The sequence below is a fragment of the Adiantum capillus-veneris genome, chromosome 29, assembly GCF_014529385.1.
Source record: "Adiantum capillus-veneris isolate H3 chromosome 29, ASM1452938v2, whole genome shotgun sequence".
Lineage (NCBI taxonomy): Eukaryota > Viridiplantae > Streptophyta > Polypodiopsida > Polypodiales > Pteridaceae > Adiantum > Adiantum capillus-veneris.
In genome coordinates, this window is record NC_140959.1 from 126,508,127 (window position 1) to 126,527,302 (window position 19,176).

Below are 19,176 nucleotides of genomic sequence, written 5' to 3' on the forward strand. Positions count from 1 at the left end.
CTCTCTATTATGATGCTCGTTTTCACAATTTTTGTGCATCGAGAGTCTCTTATTAGCTCCACACACCCCACATGATATGTTTCTTTTGGTCCCACAATTCATATTTGCACTTCAAGGACAATTATGAAATTTGTGTGTGTGTGTGTGTGTGAATCTGTGTTGTGACATCAATTGCACTTGCAAACTTCATCTCTAGTGTTTCAATGATTAGTCATTCATAAAGTTCATAGAGTATTTGGAACCTAGGGTCTAAGTCCATGGGTACACATTCTCTTTTCTTATGTAGTAAGTATCCATGGTGATAGAAAATATTTTCAATGTTTAGTGGAGTTTTCGTTTACAATCCTTCTTCATTTATACTCTACTCCACACCTTACAATATGACAAATCATGCTTATATTTTTCCTTGAGATTTTGGAAGCGTAATGTAAGGACACGGGTCCTATAGGCAAGGCCGGATAGTGTGTATGCTAGGGGGAGGCTATGAGATAGCATGGTTGGGTGGAGACTAGCACACGGCATTACTCTCGTCCTTTCACCGATACTAAGCTATTTCCAAAAAGGTAAAAAGCGGGTTGCATGTGCATGCGACGCACATCTCCTCTCTACGACCCGTAGGCAACATGGGGGAATACCTACGCCCTCCACAGTGTAGCAAAAAGGAAGACATGCACATAGTTTTATGCATAGCACGAGAGTATAATCAGTGAGCGAGCCGCAGCCGTGGTACCACTCCTACGCCCTCCACAACACATGACCAAAGCAAACTCGATCGACAACTCTACGGCACCAAGGCTCCATTTGGCGTCGTTGGCTGCACGCATAGTAAGGCCCTTTAAACCCTTGCATGAAGGAGGGCTGAACCCACCCCATGAGGGTAAGAGGCCAACACCCTACCATCCAAGCTATTTAGCCTTGTTGTATACAACAAGGAAAGATAACATACTTAAGTTGACAAAGAAAGCTAAAAGGAAAGGAAAGCTACAAACTTCAAGGAAGTAGTTTCACCCTTCTTTTCACTCCTTAGAGAAAGGAAAGTTTTCTTCCAAAATTCCTTTTTGCTTTTTAAAAGAAACCTTAGTGTTGTTTCAATGCATGATGGAGACTTACTTTAAATGTTTATTTCACTTTTATTTCATATCGTGACATGTCTTGACTTTTTTTGCATTCTATTCTTTTAGAATGTTAAAGTGAAACTTCACTTGCATAATTCTAGTAAATTCTATGGACACACACACACACACACACACACACACACACACACACACACACACACACACACACGCACACACACACACATATAAATGAGTTTTTTCAATTTCACAGTCTAGTCAATATTCAGGAAAGTCCCTTTTATTAAGCGATCGTCGACTAAGTTTCCTTCCCACAAAGAAGGATTTTGAATTATTTTCTCACATATTTCACCAGTTTTTCTTCCCTTTACCATGGTTTGCAACCAGGTAGTCTCCATTTTCAACTGGCTCAAGGCTAAGCTAAGGCAATCCTTTCTTGAACACTGATTCTATTTAAACTCAACCTAATGATTTTATCATGTTCTAATTATTTTAGAAAGCCATCGTGATTCTTTCACTTGTTCTTCAAGGAAGAAAGCTTCAAAAGTGAACAAAGCTTTCACAAAAACGACGAGTTTTTGTGAAGAATCATCGAAGGTGTTCTTACGAAGAACAAGACGTCAAGCGGTACAGTTTTCGCAAGATGAGGATCGCATGCAATGCAAAAGTCGTCGAGCTACAAAACACATAGTTTACGCTTTACGAAAATGACGATACTATTTATATGATGCCGAGTTTGAAGTAGTTTTTGAACATGAGAGTGTAAAATGGTTTATACTCAAATGGACTTTAAGGTGATGCCGAGTTTGAAGTAGTTTTTGAACATGAGAGTATAAAATGGTTTGAACATGAGAGTATAAAATGGTTTATACTCAAATGGACTTTAAGGGTCGTAAAGCTAGATGGGCAAAGATCCTTCAAGATTATGATTGTAAGCTACAATATCGCAAGGGACGATATAATGCAGTAGCGGATGCACTAAGTCGGATGCCTTAGATTAATTCACTTGTTTTCATGGAATTAAAAACTGAATTTTCGGAGTCATTACGTGGCAAATGTGGACAAGATCAATCATATGTGGAGTGCAGTTTTAAGAAGAGATCCCTCATACTCACATGTCTCTGTACGGCCAGATCAACATGTTTTTGCATGCGCAGATAAAAACTCCAACACACAGAGCTCCACTCCTACTCAAGATGAACTTAAGCGATGGAATAATTTTTCCATTGACGATGGCTACTTACTCCACAAGGGTCGAGTATGTGTGCCAAAGGCACTATGCGCCAAATATTATTTGAGTTTCACAATAGTCCAAGTGCTGGTCATCCAGGTATTCGTAAGACGTATGCCTTAGTTTGACGAAAATTTTATTGGCCAGGCTTACATCATGATGTTCAAGAGTACGTACTTAACTGCCAACAGTGCAAAGTTAATAAGACATAGCGCCTCAAGGTAGGTTGCATTTTACATCCTTTAGAGATTCCACAAGGTAAGTGGGAGAGTATCTCTATGGATTTTGTAGTAGGACTATCTAATACAAATCGTGGCTATGATGCCATATGAGTAATTGTAGATCGTCTAACAAAGATGTGTCGCTTCATTCCCACTAAGACTACGGTAAAGACACCAGAATTAGCATGGCTATTTATAGAGCATATATATTGACTCTATGGTCTTCCACCTAGTATCATTAGTGACAGAGATCAAAATTTTGATAATCACTTCTGAAGAGCGGTATTCCAAAAGTTGGAAACTACACTTGATCTTAGTACGGTTGATCATCCCAAAACAGATGGTCAAATCAAAAGGGTTAATCAAGTGCTAGAGGATATGCTACGAGCGTACGTTAGCAAGAAGCAAACCAATTGGGAAGACTACTTGCTTATATTGGAATTGGCTTATAATAGTTCAAAGCATGCGACTACATGGTTTAGTCCATTTATGCTTTTATATGGTTTTCAACCTAGATCACCAGTTATGGTGGGGTTGGCTACGGAGACGATACACCAAGCGAAGGATTTTCTCGAAGACCATTTTGATATGCTTCAAGATACTCAACAGAATGTTAAGCAAGCTTAAGATCGATATAAGAAGTACACAGATGAGCATCGCCGTCTTGCTACTTTCCAAGAAGGAGACAAGGCTTTCCTCAAGGTTCCGGAGCATTCAGAAAGTCTGAAGACGAAAAAAGTTGCTAAACTTTCACCATGATATTGTGGACCGTTTACCGTTCTCAAATGTTTAGGCCAAGTTGCCTATAAGTTAGCTCTTCCCAAATACTCACAAGCTCAACCTGTTTTTCATGTTAGCCGTTTATAAAAACAACTAGAATAGAATGATAATGTCATTGACACAGGTGTGTTAGTTGACCTTATTGAACCAACAAGCATCCTTCATGAACTTGAAAAGATTTTGGATTTTTATGAGCTTCGCATAAGACATCATGTCAAACGACAAGTGTTGGTAAAATGGCTAGATATACCTAAAGAAGGTTTTACATGGGAGAATGTCTCCCCACTTAAGAAATGTTTTTCTACGTTCATTTTCGAGGACGAAAATGATTCTCGGGGGGGGGGGGGGGGGGGGGGGGGGGGGTAAATGTAAGGACACGGACGGGTCCTACGGGCAAGGCCACCGACACGGATGGACAATGTGAATGCTAGGGAAAGGCTATAAGATAGCATGGTTGGGTGGAGACTAGCACACACATTTCTCTTGTCCTTTCACACACTCTTCAATTTTATGGAGCTAAGAGTATTAATCTCTCACATCCTACTCTAAGCATTTGCTACTGCATTTTATTCTCCTTATTATAGCTTTCATTCATACTTTAAAAGGGTTTTGTCCATCCGACCTTTTCAGCCTTGTGTTGCCACTTACTTAAGCATGAATAGTAGCATAAAGCCCGACATCGGAGTTTAAAGTATTTGTTGAGATTTATATCATTCCTTGCTTTCGAACACCATAGGTTTGCCCTCATGGAGTAGCAGTATACCAATGATCTTATCACTAGCATCTATCCCCACATAAACTAGCATCTTTCTCCACATAAACTATTTTTGGAGGATATACAATAGCTAGTACAAGAGTAGTAGCTTAAGCCACTTTAAGCTTACCTCACTCCAACTAAATTCACGCCCTTGAACTTTGAGTTGTTCATCATGGACATGGAAATCTTTGCATAATCCAATAGTACACCGTAGGTTTGCCCTCATGGAGTAGCGCTATACCAATGGTCTAATCACTAGAATCTATCCCCACATAAACTATTTTTGGAGGATAAACAATAGCAAGAACAAGAGCAATAGTAGCTAAAGCCACTTTAAGCTTGTCCAAATTACATTGTTGCTTCTCACTCCAACTAAAATCACGCCCTTGAACTTTGAGCTGTTCGTCACGGACACGGAAATTTTGGCCTAATCTAATAGTCTACCACCAAGGAAAATAGAATGCCTTAAGTTGAGAGGTGGTGTTGACTTTAAGGAAGCAAGGAAGCCTCACCCACGGCTTGATCCATCCTGAGACTTGGTTCAAAAATTATACTAAACAACTTACAAAGATCTTGCTAGTAGTCCCCTTTGGAAGCACTATAAATAAGAGTTTCATCCAAAAACATGATGGGAAAATTACCAAGGTATGGATGCAAGAAACTATCCATAAGCATGTTCAAGATATCCTGGTGGCCCAAATGGAATCGCCAAAAACTCATAATAAAGCCATGCTAGAGGTAGGTAACTAAAAGATGCTCTACCTCCTTAGCTCGTTTAGCACTAAGTATGTAAGGAGGCTTCCTGATGGGCTTGCTTCCTTTTACAACATCAATGCTTGTTGCACCGTATGCCTTGAGGGCAACCTACCTACCAAGTTTTGAGAAAAATTTCCTAAAACTCTTTTGTTGTTGTAATTTTGCATTTGTAGGTTAGAGAGAGAGAGAGAGAGAGAGAGAGAGAGAGAGAGAGAGAGAGAGAAAAGAAGAAGAAGAAGAAGAAGTAGAAGAGAAGCATATTCCATATGAAGAATGAGGCAGAGTGTTCCTTTGACCCCTAGTAGCACACAAATCAATAGGAAGAACAAACAACAGATTGATAAAAAGACCTAGTCTACTTGATTAGCTTGAGTCAACTGACAAAACTTAGCAGTACATATGAGTGTAGAAGTAGTGACCTTCTGTTTTCCCATAGACGACACACACGTACCATTTACCATAAAAGAAAGTGAATTGTGACGATGGCTATTACACAGTAAAGGACATAGTCCATGCAATCATTCTCTAGCACTATGCAACAGGGAACTGTATTGTTGAATATGCTTTTCCATCAATAATGGGTACTTATTACATAGTAATCACAATCTCAAACATAAGAGGCACCAAATTGTTTATTAGGTCATACAGGTCGAATGCAAGTCATCCATGGATACAAAATACATGTGCAACCATAGAGCAACAATTGTATTCACCAAAAAACAGCAAGAGTCCAGCAATACATATTACACTATCAAAAGTGCTAGATCAACAAAAAGGAATGCCACTGCATTTACTAGAGATCCCAAAAAAATAGAAAGAGTATCTCTATGGATTTTCTTATTGGCCTTTCCACCACAAATTGGACATAATTCCATATGGAGTATGACTTCTTAATGAAGATATGTAGGTTAACTCCTACATATGCAGCATTTGTAAACGATATGCGGCCTGCCAATCTCAGCGTTTTTAATTGGTATGCTGTATTCAACAGATTCCATAAATTATATAGAGCCTAATGATTAAACAGAGCGAGTAAACCAAGTGTTTGAAAATATGCTACTAGCATAGATAAGGAGTTGACAAACTAGTTGGAAAGAGTACTTGCCATTGTTAGATTTTGGTAACGTACTTTCAAAGCATGTAACAACACAGTTTAGTCCATTAATACTAATGCAAGGCTTTCAATATAGGATTGTCTATCACAATGAGGTTACCCACATAAAATTACAGCAAGTTACGGATTTGCTTAGTCCTCATATAGATATAAGGTGATCGTGTTTGTGCTAACTTTCAAAAAATTCAGAAGTGGTAGCATCCGAGTTGGTCTCGGAAGTGTTAGGGAGTTTATGCCATCTTTCAAATAGAAGACCCCTTTTGGCTTGTACACCAAAGCATTGCAGCATAGACATCATCAACAAATAGCTTTTTAGCATACAATTTCTGATTACAAGTTTCAATTAGTCATTTGGGCATGCAATTTCTCAAAATCAAACTAATAGCATTTCCTTAGGCAACTCCATCCGAGTGCAAGACTCAAAACGAACAAAAATTGTACATACACAAGAGTTTCTCCTAACTGTGCTCAATCTAACGTAATGATTGTTTTGCCCCTGTAGATACAAATGATGAGGTGCGAGGAATCCTCTTTTGCTTCAGTCTAAGTTTTTGCTTTCAGCTTTCCTGCGGCGTGTGTGTCTCTGTGGAACTTCCCTCTGATTTCTCTTTCTCTCCCTCTTTCACCTTCTTGGCACTCACATCATCGTCATCAGCAGGTGTTATGTCCTCCTTCTTAGCTCTCCCTACCTCAGCCTGCTCCATAAAAAGATCATGTTAATTGTCTCATCGAGCACATCAAACCAAATAATTGACTGGCATGCTTATTTCTCACCTTTCTAGAGGCTCTCTGTTTACCAAGTACGAGCCTGAACATCAAAACTACAATCAACAATGCTGCACCCCCTAGGATGCTCAATGTGACTCCTGGATTTGCCTCTCCCTTCTCAATCCATCCCTGCACCATAAGCAACATATTCATAAAACTATGTTAAGCACAAATAGCTGAACACAACAGTTCATATAGAGGCAAAATGCATTTTCTCAACATGATGCATACCACAATTTTCGATCTCTGAGATCCCAATAAGGGTATGTCTGCAACTTGGTACAAAAGCTTGAACACCTGACTCTGAATGTACAAATACAATGGGCCCAGCGAAGGTTAATGCATAGATCAGTGATGTACACGTCGCAGCCACAAACATAAACCAAGACCCATTGCTACAAACTTTCATAATTAGAGAAAACAGCACCCATACCTGCACTTTGGACAAGGCGTTTGAGTCCGCATGGACCCCATCTTCCTCTTCTTTCTTCTCTTTGGTCTTTTCAGCTTCAAACTTTACTTTCCATTCTGTGTCTCTGTAATGTTTGGCAAGATCTTCATCGCTTGTCAACAAAATATTATCAAAAAGTAAACCGTCCTGCATAGTCCAAATTTCAATACCAATAGCTGCAATGGGCTCAAAATTGGGTTTATCCAAGTGAAAATAATCAGGATTTGGGATATCTCGAGCCTTCCATATGCCTTTGTAGGTTGGGTTGTCGATCATAGGGGCATACCACTTACCCTTGTATGCAGGATTTTTCTTCATGGGCCTTTTCCACTCTCCACATCCTGGCCCATCACTACATTTGGGGTTTGTAATTTTGGGAGTTTCCCATTCTCCATCCTCATCGTCATCCCAATCTTCAGGTTTCACAGCCTCCTCATCATCAATCTCCTCAGGTTCATCATCTAACCACCCATCAGGCTTTTCTGCTTCCATGTCTTCGATTTGATATGGTGCATCTTCATCCCAATCTTCTGGCTTTGATGCCTCGGGGTCAGGTATCTTTGCCCTCTCATCCCAATCCTCAGGCTTCTTGTCATCGGGATCTGCGATCGTTTCAGGGGGCAGCACAGGAGGTTCAAAATCCTTGGAGAGAAGATCAGCTGATTTCTTCTCCTCACCATCTATGAGGATGCTGACTTTGTTGTCAGGGTGTATGACTGCCGTATATACATGGGTTAGCTTGTCATTGATGATTGACGGAGGGTTCTTCAAATGGTGCTCTACATAAAGACCTGTTCTGGGGTGCTTATGCCTGAAAATGAAGTGGACTTTGTTAGTAGACCCACACTTATCTGGTCCAAACATGATAGAGTAGGGGGCCGCATTGTCAAGTTGCTCTGGAGTCCAGCCATCTTCTTGTACTTGGAGGAATTTAAGATATGAACCCCCACATTCGATGCCATTCTGAAGCCGGAGGTCATACTGTAAAACAACAGGCTTCTCACCAAAATGCACAACTTCAGGTAGTTTAGTAGCAATTCCGTATTTCCTGGCCTTCTCGCTCACAAGCAGGCCATAGTTTTCATGGCCTTCACTTTTTTCATGCTTCCAAACACCTGATAGAGTGAAAAGCAAGAAATATGCTTGTTACTTCTGTGAAGAGATCTGGTACATACAGGAAACGTTTCATCCCTAGCACCATAGCCACAACAACACTAAATGCTCTACATACTCATACATCAACAAGACGCACAATTATAGTGGTGCGCAAGCGCAAACTTCATAGCATGCATTATGCGTTTGCATATACATTCAAAGATAAACTCCACGGTCTAGCATAGAATTCTGTACGTTTGCGACCTAAAACTCGCCATTACAAAACCTCCAGTGAGCGGAAATCACCTTGATAATCTTCCTTGACGGAAGGTAGCCATTTTCCTTCCCAGCTCGTTTCAAAAGACTCGTAAAAGATCTGCAGAGGTCGCAACAAAACGGAATATGAGATGAAATGAAGAAAATGTAAACAAATGTGCGTGAGTGCATGAGAGAGAGAGAGAGACTCACAGGCTCCGCGAAGCAGGCGAGGCAATTGAATGCCAGCAGGATGAAGAAGAGTGTACAATGCATGGGCATTGTGCTGTAGAAACTGGAGGGCGGTGGCGATGACGATGGCGGGAGAGCTCTCACACACACGCGACTTATAGGAGACTCGAGAGAGAGGCGACTCGATGGTGAGACAAAAAGTTATGCGTGTATTTCACACGTTGTAGTAGCCTCCCAACGTTGCTTCTGAGTTCTCACCAATCACAAACGCTCTGAGTTTTCAATTGTCCTATGAGCAAGCGACATGTGGGCAGCATGACGCTTTGAAGTTTTTGAAAGGTTGGTCCGACTTGGACTTGGTCGATATTTTTTCCTACGACATCAAGACCAAAGGAAGATAAACTTTGTATATTTACACTCCCATCAGAACCCTGTCCCACCCACTCACCGGTTCGAGAAGCGGGAGGAGGCTCCGCAAAGATTCCATCACACCCTACGTATTGAGTGGTTAGAGTTGAGTCGCGCTGAGGATTAGTGGGGGGAATCGGGGAAGAAGTAGAAGACAAGTCGTGCCAAGGGAAAGTCCTTCGGTAGAGATTTTCATGGGATGAAAATAATATAGTTGGGTTCAAATTATTTCATTGGAGCAATGCATCTACAAATGAGGAGAGCATATTCTAGCTTAATACGGACCTTTTGAGAGGTGCTAGCAACACCACAATAGCACTTCTATGGTGGCACACATATAATGTGAAAAAACTCACTTACTATGCCTTTTGGATCAATGGGAACAATTGCCATCATGTACATAGTGTGTTATGTGTGGGAACAATTGCTGCCATCTTAACGGGAAGTTATGGCCCTAGATGCAACATTGTAAGTGATTTTCCTAATGTAAATGATCCCTAGTATGCTTTAGGAATGTTGATGGACCTAGCGCAATGTGGTACAACACTCGTCTCACCTAAAAAGTTTGATGCCAATGAAAATGTCAAAAAATAGTAGATGCTATGCGTGATATGCATAACTGTGGGACACGTGCCTAGACTTCATAAAAAGCAACAAAATGAAGTTTAAAATGTAAATTGGGCTTCGCGGAATTTTTCACTTTGAAGACCACCATTTGCACTTCCATTTTATCCCTTTGAACTCTTGGATCCATCACCTTTAAGGGTCCCCATAGCGTAGCACTTTGACAAAAAAAACCTAACAAACATGCACATCTGGATCCACTTATGTGCCCTTGACCTTCATACCTACTTTATCACCATGGCATGCACCTATAGATATGCATGGCCGTGCTTCTTTCTCTTCTTAGCATGGACTCACTTTAGATGCACCATCATTGCTTAACCCTTTTGTTGAATATTTAAGCTAAACCACAAAAGGTATTTATTGAATTGAAACTAAAAAACTAGAGAACATTTGAGTAAACACACAAAAACTACTATAATATGCACAAAATTTTACTCATGTTGCCTATAGCTCTTGTATAGGTGGGTTGCACCATTGGTACCAACTCCCTTTCAAAGCAGAGCTTGAGATGCACACCATTTACCTTGTGTTTGAGATGTTTATCGTTCAACCTCATCAACTAGTAGGTACCATTGGGAAAATCTTGATAAACTTTGTATGGCCCTATCCACTTCTTCTGAACTTTTTTGGAAAGTGAAGTCAAGATAACTCTCAATATTCATCACTGAATTGCCCTTCTCTCTCTGTTTCTCTAGCAAATGTTGGTTAACCTTTGTGATTCTCTTCTCTCGCTATTTCACATAGAAGTCTATCCTGGCTTCCTTGTCCATCTTCAAAGCTTCAAGGCAAGTAATACTATCCTACAAAACATACTAATGAGCTCTATTAACACGCCATAAATCCTTTAATGCCCCCAAACTGACCTATATAGGAAATACTACCTCTTTACCATAGACAACCTCATATACGGTAAAGTTGGTAGCAACCTTATAAGAAGCCTTGTAAGGATTAGAGGTGGAGGACTCTCTAGGTCTTAGAGGGAGTCTAGGAAGCGTGTGTCTGGCCTAGATCCTTCGACTTAGGTAAAGGAGGTAGACTTAGGTAGTAGTCGAGTTCTAGAGTAGGAGTGGGAGTGGTAGAAGCGGTGAGAGGAGAGCTTGAGAGTCCGGAGAGGCCAAAAAAGCAACCAAAAACACCATTATCACCATTTCTTCATGGTAGGTAGGAGTAGAGTAAGTAGAACATCATGATTCAGATCTAGAGATTTTCATGCATGTATACTTGCTTGGTAGAATCATTACAAGTTTGTAAAAGATGCAAAAAGACGCAAAAGTGTGGTTGAAAGAATAATTGAAATCCAAAAGTTATTGTGAGTGTTTCTGATAGGCCTACAGAGCATCAGGAGCATTCCTGTAAAAAAAAACTCTAATTTTAAGCCAGGAGACATCCTACGCGTAGGATGTCTACAAGCCAATATGGGAGTAATTTTGGGATTTTGAGTTGACCAGTGGGTTCTGAAGGTAGGGTTTACCCTAATTTCAACTGGAAAGAGGAAATTTGGCCATCTCTTGACAGGATAAGGCCAGAAAGATTGAAATTGCTAGACATCCTACCCAATTAGTGCCAAAACATCAACTTGAAACCAAAACCATAAGATGGTAGCATGAGTGTGTCTTGCATGATATATTGAGTGACTGAAAGGGGTTTCACCTCATTCGGGTAAGAAAATTGGGTTCAAAGTGGACTTTAGCACTTTTGACTGAAAAAGCAAAAACAGCTGAAGTTTGGGACTTTTGACATCCAAATCAAGATCTAAGCATACCACTAGGATACTGACATCACGGGGAAGCTGTGGAACAAATCTGGGGTCAAACAGGCCAAGAAGACATCCTACGCGTAGGATGTCTTCTGAGTGATTTGGGACTCCAAACTGAAATCTGAGTATACCAAGGTGATCAGCAGCTCAAGGAGAGCTTAAGTCTTGAGTTTAAAGCCATTCTGATGAAAAAGACATCCTACACGTAGGATGTCTAATGTAAGAAAATGAAGCCAGAATTTGACTTTGAGCATTGTAGGGTGTTATATAGCCTAAGGCAAGCCTGCTAGTCAATTTTGGTCTCATTTGGAGTTGATTAGATTGATCAATACCATCAACAAGCCGTCGGAACAGATTTCTGACTCATTGACCAGCTTCTAGAAGTCCAAATCAAAAAGTAAAAGCAGCTGTAAGCTCAGCACAACAAGGGGAAACAACAGTGCAAAACTCCAGGCAAAATGCAGCAGGAGACATTCTACGCGTAGGATGTCTATTGGGGCATTTTGCAGAAAAAAATTGACCTGGCCTAGACAGTGAGGTTCCATTTGGCTTAAGGGTTCTAGAACTTCTTTCAGAAGTGAATTTGGACCTTGGTTTCCCATTTGACAAAGCAAAGACTGAATTCAAGCTTTTCCGCGTAAATTGGCCAACATCAGAGGAAAGTACTGTTTCAGATTAGCAACCTAATCCGGAACATCAGCAGTGTATAAAATACAGTAGTGGTTGAGATTAACTCTCTAGTTATACCAATCATTACTAAGATAACCTCTAGCAGATAAATGCTTTGATTTAATTCCCGAAATTAAAACTCTTGTGTACAGGTATATTCAGCAACAAAGCAAGAAGTTGTGCAGCAACTGATCCATTGCCAGGTTAATGGTTGAACTTGTGATAAGTTTCATTGATAAGTTTGATGAATTTAAGATCAGGAAGATACATTGTTAGAGACCAGAAGGTGGCAGGTGACCAAGGTAGCTTAGTTTCCACCGAAGAGAGTGTAACTCAGGCAAGGTTAAACCCGCTAGCACCAATTATTGAGGAAGGTAGTGATACTGACACTTCGTCAGACAAATCTTTCTTCATGATGGGTAGTCAACAACCAAGAGGTTTCACCTATGATGGACCTATGCGCACCTCCCAAAATCCTTTGAATGATTCCAAGCTTACGGTGATCTTCTTAGAGGGAATAAACTCAAGAGGAGCCCTAGTCTATTCTGACTATCGAGGCAGCAAGTGCATTTGTATTGAAGAGAGGCCAGCACAAAGATTGGAGATAATCCGCGTGTATGATGATGGAGATAGATTCCGAGACAAAAAGGGGAACCACTATTTAATAGTTAGCAACCCTGAAGATTATAACAGATATGGAGACAATGTGGCTAAAGAGAAAATGGTTTCAGAAACTCAAGAGCTGCCACCAAACATTGATCGGCATGGAGCTATTTTTATGTACGATAAGAAAACAATCAGGATTCCAGCTTATAACGAGAATGTGGGAATCTACAAACACGAGAGTGAGGGTATTGTCTCTTAGTTTCGCAGTAAAGAACCATACGTAGACGAACTAAGCAAAGACAAGGTTCTTTACTTATTCTCTTATGAAACTGCTACAGGGAAGGGCATAGTTTTTGTTGATAGATATGGGCGAGAATACCAACGTATTCTCCGAGAGGAAGTAGAAAGAGCAACAGGTCCAGGAGCATCATCATATGTCCCTGAGGAAATGCCGAGAGCCGTCCACACCCCAAGCAAGTCAACGAATCCATTTTCAGATGAGTATGACACTAAATCACATTCCACCAGACCGCAAGCATTCAACAACCAAGACCAATCAGCAAACCAGCCATCATTGCAGGCATGGCTTCGACAAAGTGTAACAATAGAACCAGACCAAAATCGAGATGGTTATCGAGCCGCACGAGGGCTCAGGAATTTGCAAGAACCACCACACTATTCAAGGTATCAAGCAGAGAGTAAGCCAAAGACACAAGGCTCGACCGAGCTTGGAGGACCACCCACGGAACGAGTTCAAAGAGAAGAACCACCTCCAGCGAGAGCCGTTAGAAATTATGGCTTAGGAGTACCGTTGGGCGAGGAACCAGCCTATTACAGAAGGCCTGAGGAGGTGTATAGACTTGGACGAGGTGATCCAATGATGAGGTTTGTAGACCATCGCAGAATTAGACCTTCTCAAGTGCAAAAACGGATAAACAAGAAATACACAGGAAACAGAGACCCAAGAGATCATGTAGCAGCCTTTGTGCGTGTAATTAGAGCTGAAGAGGTGTTAGACTTTCTTACCCAATTTGCAGGGTTTGGACTAACCCTAGAGGATGATGCTGCAACTTGGTTTGACTCTGTGGAGCGTAGAGACTTTGAGGCGATGGAGGAAGTGTTTGACGAGTTTATTGAGGAATTCTCTCAAAGGGGAATAGCTCATAATACCATCTCACAAATCCATAAATTCAAACAAAAAGATGGAGAATCTGTACGGAAGGCGGCCCTAAGACTAAAAAGATATGTTAAGTTCTGTTCTGTTGAAGAACTGCCAACTCAGTCCAGACTTATGCTGATATTCATCCAAGGACTAAGGAATGCAGATCTCCAGAAAGACTTACATATGAAAAGGAGCACGACGTTGAATGAGTTGACCAAGGAGGCTCTATACCTTGTGGACAATTGTGCGGTCTACAAAGAAGGGGAGTTCAAGGACCTTGATGATGATTCATCTTCACAGCAAAGTGGGAGCAAGTATTCAAAGACAACACTGAAAGGAGAAATGGCGGTAAACCAGGAGCAGCTCGTAGATGAAGTGCTTAAAAAGATCAACTTGTACACCAAACCCTAGGCTAAACAGCCCAAGTGGTGTGCTATCGAACAAAAATGGATAAACCATGGGACAGAGGAATGTTACTATAACAAGGGATATGTGAGGGAGAGACCTTACGCTCCCCAAGCTCCTGTAGCTTCCCCTCAAGTTCCACCTATGCCTAGATATCAAGCAGGCAACTTACCAGGACCTGTAGGTGTAGAGAGACCACAACCGGTGTTGGGGCAACAACCACCCTTACCAGGATTACGATCAGTTGGTGTAAGATACATGCCAATGGTAACTGAATCAGAAGAAAAGGCTTTGGTGCCTATGCATGCATATTATGAGGATCCCAATGGATATGCGGAAAACCCTGTCTATTATCCACAGGAAGAACCCTCGACACCAGAACCATGGAGCATGATAGGGAATCAAGGACCTCCAACTGCTGCACAGGCCACAGGAGAAGGAAGATATAGCTTAGATGAACGAACATTGTTGTTCATAGCCAATGGAGGCATGGGCGGACAGAGACAAGCTTACCAGCAACGAGGAGCTCAAGGAGCACCTCAACAACCCAAGGGCCCCTGTTACAAGTGTGGCGGAGACCATTGGCTGAGAGACTGCCCTCATGATGAAATCATTAGAGTCAATGCGTATTGCCCAGAATGTGGAATTACTCATTTGATTCCCGATTGCCCTAAAAACCCGAGTAAAGGAGCAAAAACCACCTTGAACCTGTTGGAAACAGTACCTTCCAGTGGAGTATCGGAAAATGAAACAATCATACCTGTTCAGGCGGTAACACGGGCCCAAGTCCAAAGAAGGACGAACGAACCCATAATAGAAGAACCAAAAACAGATGCCCAAAGTTCAGAAACGAAAAATCAGAGAAGCACTTGGAAGGCAAGAAAGGCGCTTAGGAAAGCCAGGAAAGAACGAGAGCAAACAGCCCTATCCGATGAGTTGAAACATACAAAGAACATATTGGAGCGGTTAGAAGATCTAGCTAGCTTAAGCTCACACACCACATCAGCCATAGCACCTAAGGAGATAGCTGAGCCCAAAAGTGCAGGATCAGGAGGATATGTACTGGCAGACAAGGTAAACGAGCAGCTGGATGCACTTCTAAAAGCTTATGAAGCTCGACTTAAAAAAAACCAAACCCAGGAGCAAAGGTGGATGACTTATCCATATGCAGAAATAGAAAAACAAAGGTTGGATATGTGTAAAAAGATGATCGAGACAGCTCAACCATTGATGGAAGACCCGTTGGGTAAACCGGCAAATTGCCATGACGCACCAGCTCCAACCCCTATCCAACCAACAGTAGAGAAACATGAGGAAACAAAGGAAAGACTCACTAATGAATATGAGTCCAGAGGAGAGCCTATCATAGTGCCAAATACTACCAATGAGGCAAGTGACGGGGTCCATCCAAAAATATTGGCAAAAATGGGAAAGGACGGTAACGGTCTAGATGATCTGTGGAAGCAAATCCGAGAGGCCAACGAGGCTAATAGGATGAATGACCACATGAATAGCACGAGAAAAGAAAAGAACGTGATTTTACCTCCTATTGAAGAATTTGAGGCAAGATCACAAATGAACCTTGAGATACATTCACAAGGTGGAGACCAAGGATCTATTAGTTAGGGGCACAGCCAACCAGACTCTTTGAGAACTTTACCCTCTTACCTAGGAGAATATGAAGCTAAGTCAGAAGTGAGAGCAATCCCATCTCAAAGACTTTCTTCTAACAAGGTGATGGATTCACAAGGATTAATTGAGCTGTTATCCACCCCGGTGGCATGCACAATCACGTTAGCAGAACTCCTAAGGCTAAGGTCAAACATGTGGACCACAGTAGGAAAATGCCTAGAAAAATTTGGAGTGAAAGACCCCAGCTTGAAGCTACAAGAAGGAATCAGGGAGTTGGACAGACCTAACATGAACATTAGGCCGGTACCATTGAACAAGGTTGGAGAATATTGTGAGGGAGAAGACGGAAACACGACGCTACCAGTAGAATTCCAAGGAGTAGTTTCCAAAGCGATTCTTGACAGTGGAGCGGGAGTTGCTATTGCCACGAAGGAAATCTGGAAAAAATGGGGAAAACCAGCTCTGAAGGCTACCAGAATGAAGCTGCAATTGGCAGACGGGTTCATGGAGAAGCCTCTCAGACTCTTGGAAAAAGTAATTGTCACTTCGTGCGGGATCGAGTATGAGCATACATTTGCAATAGTCGATTTTGACAAAAAGAACAATTATGAGATAATCTTGGGACGACTATTCATGCGACAACTAAAGATGGTCCAAGATTGGGATTATGACCACATATCCTCAGACATGGTGAGACGACAACTAAAATACACCTAAAAGACCATAGTTACAAAGATGTAAACCAAACACCTGTGGAAGAGTTTGATTGGGCTACAATAGCAGGATCAGAACTACCAGCATGGTTAGGGCAACCAAAAGAGCTATGGATGTGCGGAGCTTCAAATTGTGGAAGCTTAAGAAAAGAGGACTGCGTCTTAGAAACAGCAATTGAGGACAAAGAGTATATTCCGGAACCTTTCCCTGAAGATGCCTTGGAGCCTCTAGAATGGGAACACATACTGGTAACATTAGATGTCTGTACCATTACCGACAGTCCAACAACAAGATTTTGCGATAAGGATGGCTACGATGTGCTACCCTATTACATGGTAAGTGTTGTGCCAGAAAAAAAGACGATAGAACCTCCAGAACAAGAAGAGTTTTACAACTCCTCTGAAGAATTGGAACTAAATGATGAGGCAGATAATGAGTGCTCGGACACCTCAAGTGAGCGTGGGAATGAAGCCGAGAATATCAAGTTTTATGATTTTGCTAATCAACACCCTAGACGCCAAGAACGCTATAGGAGGAAAAGAGCCGGAAATAAAGCGAGAGAGAACATGATGCCTAGAATAAAAGGTAAAACTCACTATTTGATGCTTGTAAAAGTAGAGGATTGTGTGAAAGATCAAATATCAGGAAAATTCTCAGAAAATCGAAAAGAACGAACACGAGAAGAAATAAAACAGGAAAGAAAAGCTAGAACCGAAACAAAATCACAAAAATCTGAAAAATAAAAAAAAGAACCAACGAAAGACCAAGAGTGGACTAAACTGGAGCATAAACAGAAATACCAAGAACTGAAACGGTCTTTGAGGGAGAAATGGACGACCGAAGAGGATAGTGATGGTAAAGGGGAGTCAGAAAAGGGCAACATGAACGTACCACCTCACTATAGGAAATTTACTATCCAAGATAGAAAAATCATCATGACACCGCCAATCAGGGAGAGAACCAACCAAGAATCTTACGATGGGCCTGAAAATGCAAAAAGAATAGACCTCGCAAAACCAGGTGAAAAGCCTCAGCCGGTCTATATAGCTAACGACTTAGAGCCTGAGGAGGAAGCACAGCTAGCACAACTTCTCATGAAGTATAAAGATGTGTTCGCTTGGTCCTATAAAGACCTCAAAGGAGTTGATCCATTGATATGCCAACATACAATTCCTTCAAAATTGGATACAAAACCTAGCAAACAACGTCCTTATACATATAATGACACATTTGCCAAACGAATCAAAGAAGAGATTGATAAGCTGATGGAAGCAGAGTTCATCTATGAAATTGAACATACAGATTGGGTTTCACCCATTGTGGTAGTTCCCAAGAAGAATGGAAAATTGCGAGTGTGTGTAAACCTCAAAAAGGTGAATGCAGCAACCAAAAGGGATAATTATTCCTTGCCAATTACAGAACATGTCCTTGAGCGAGTGGCCAGGAAACGGGCTTATTCCTTTCTGGATGGGTTTTCAGGATACAACCAACTGGCAATAGCAAGGGAGGATCAACACAAAACAGCTTTTGCCACAGAATGGGGGATTTATGCATATTGAGTTATGCCATTTGGCTTAACAAATACACCAGTCACTTTCCAGAGGTTAATGACTCACGCTTTCAAGGAATACCTAAGAATATTCTTAGAAATTTACATGGATGACCTGTGTGTGCACTCTCTTCTGCGAGAGGAACATATCGACCATTTGCAAAAGGTCTTTGAAAAGTGCAGAACACATCGAATCTGTCTAAACTCAAAAAAGTGTGTATTTATGGTTAAGCAAGGACGAATCTTAGGACATATTGTCTCAAGAAATGGCATAACCACAGACCTAGACAAAGTCAAAGTCATTGTAGACCTGCCCAGTTCTACTAATGCGAAACAAGTGCAATCCTTCATGGGGCACTGTGGATATTATCGAAGATTCATATATATGTATGCGGTTATCGCACAACCTTTGTATTGTTTGCTAGTCAATTTCGAATGAACCAATGAGTGTGAAACCTCATTCCAAAGGCTCAAGGAAAACCTTATATCCGTACTTGTGCTAAAGGCACCAGATTGGGACAGGATATTCCATGTACACATTGGTGCTTCAGCATATGCGATTGGAAGTATTCTAGCTCAACCTGGAGACAGAACAATGGATTTTCCAGTTTGCTATGCGAGCCGACAGTTAAACAATGCAGAAAAGAACTACACCACCACCGAGAGGGAAGGGTTAGGAATGATTTATGCTGTGAAGAAATTTCGGCATTATTTGATTGCAAACAAATTTGTGTTCTTCACGGATCATCAAGCTCTTTTATACCTAGTAAATAAACCTTGCAACATAGAGAGAATCGTATGCTGGTTTATTATATTGCTAGAATTTGACTTCACAGTGGTGGTCAAAAAGGGTAAAACCCATCTGCGAGCTGATCATCTTTCAAGAATACACAACGGGGAAGCTCCTCAAGGGGTAGATGATGACATACCAGATGCTTATCTTTTCAACATTGAA

General features: G+C 41.3%; 1 protein-coding gene across 1 annotated transcript; it reads right to left on the reverse strand.

The window, feature by feature from the left end:
• Nucleotides 1-6,226: 6,226 nt before the first annotated feature.
• On the reverse strand, nucleotides 6,227-8,873 carry LOC147419901 (calnexin homolog 1-like). Its single transcript, XM_086505546.1, has 6 exons — nucleotides 8,715-8,873; nucleotides 8,553-8,622; nucleotides 7,134-8,266; nucleotides 6,932-7,003; nucleotides 6,707-6,829; nucleotides 6,227-6,627 (listed from the first exon to the last, which is right to left on the reverse strand). The coding sequence occupies exons 1-6, from the start codon at nucleotides 8,781-8,783 to the stop codon at nucleotides 6,490-6,492; spliced, it is 1,605 nt and encodes a 534-aa protein (XP_086361672.1). The 5' UTR covers nucleotides 8,784-8,873; the 3' UTR covers nucleotides 6,227-6,489.
• Nucleotides 8,874-19,176: the final 10,303 nt, after the last annotated feature.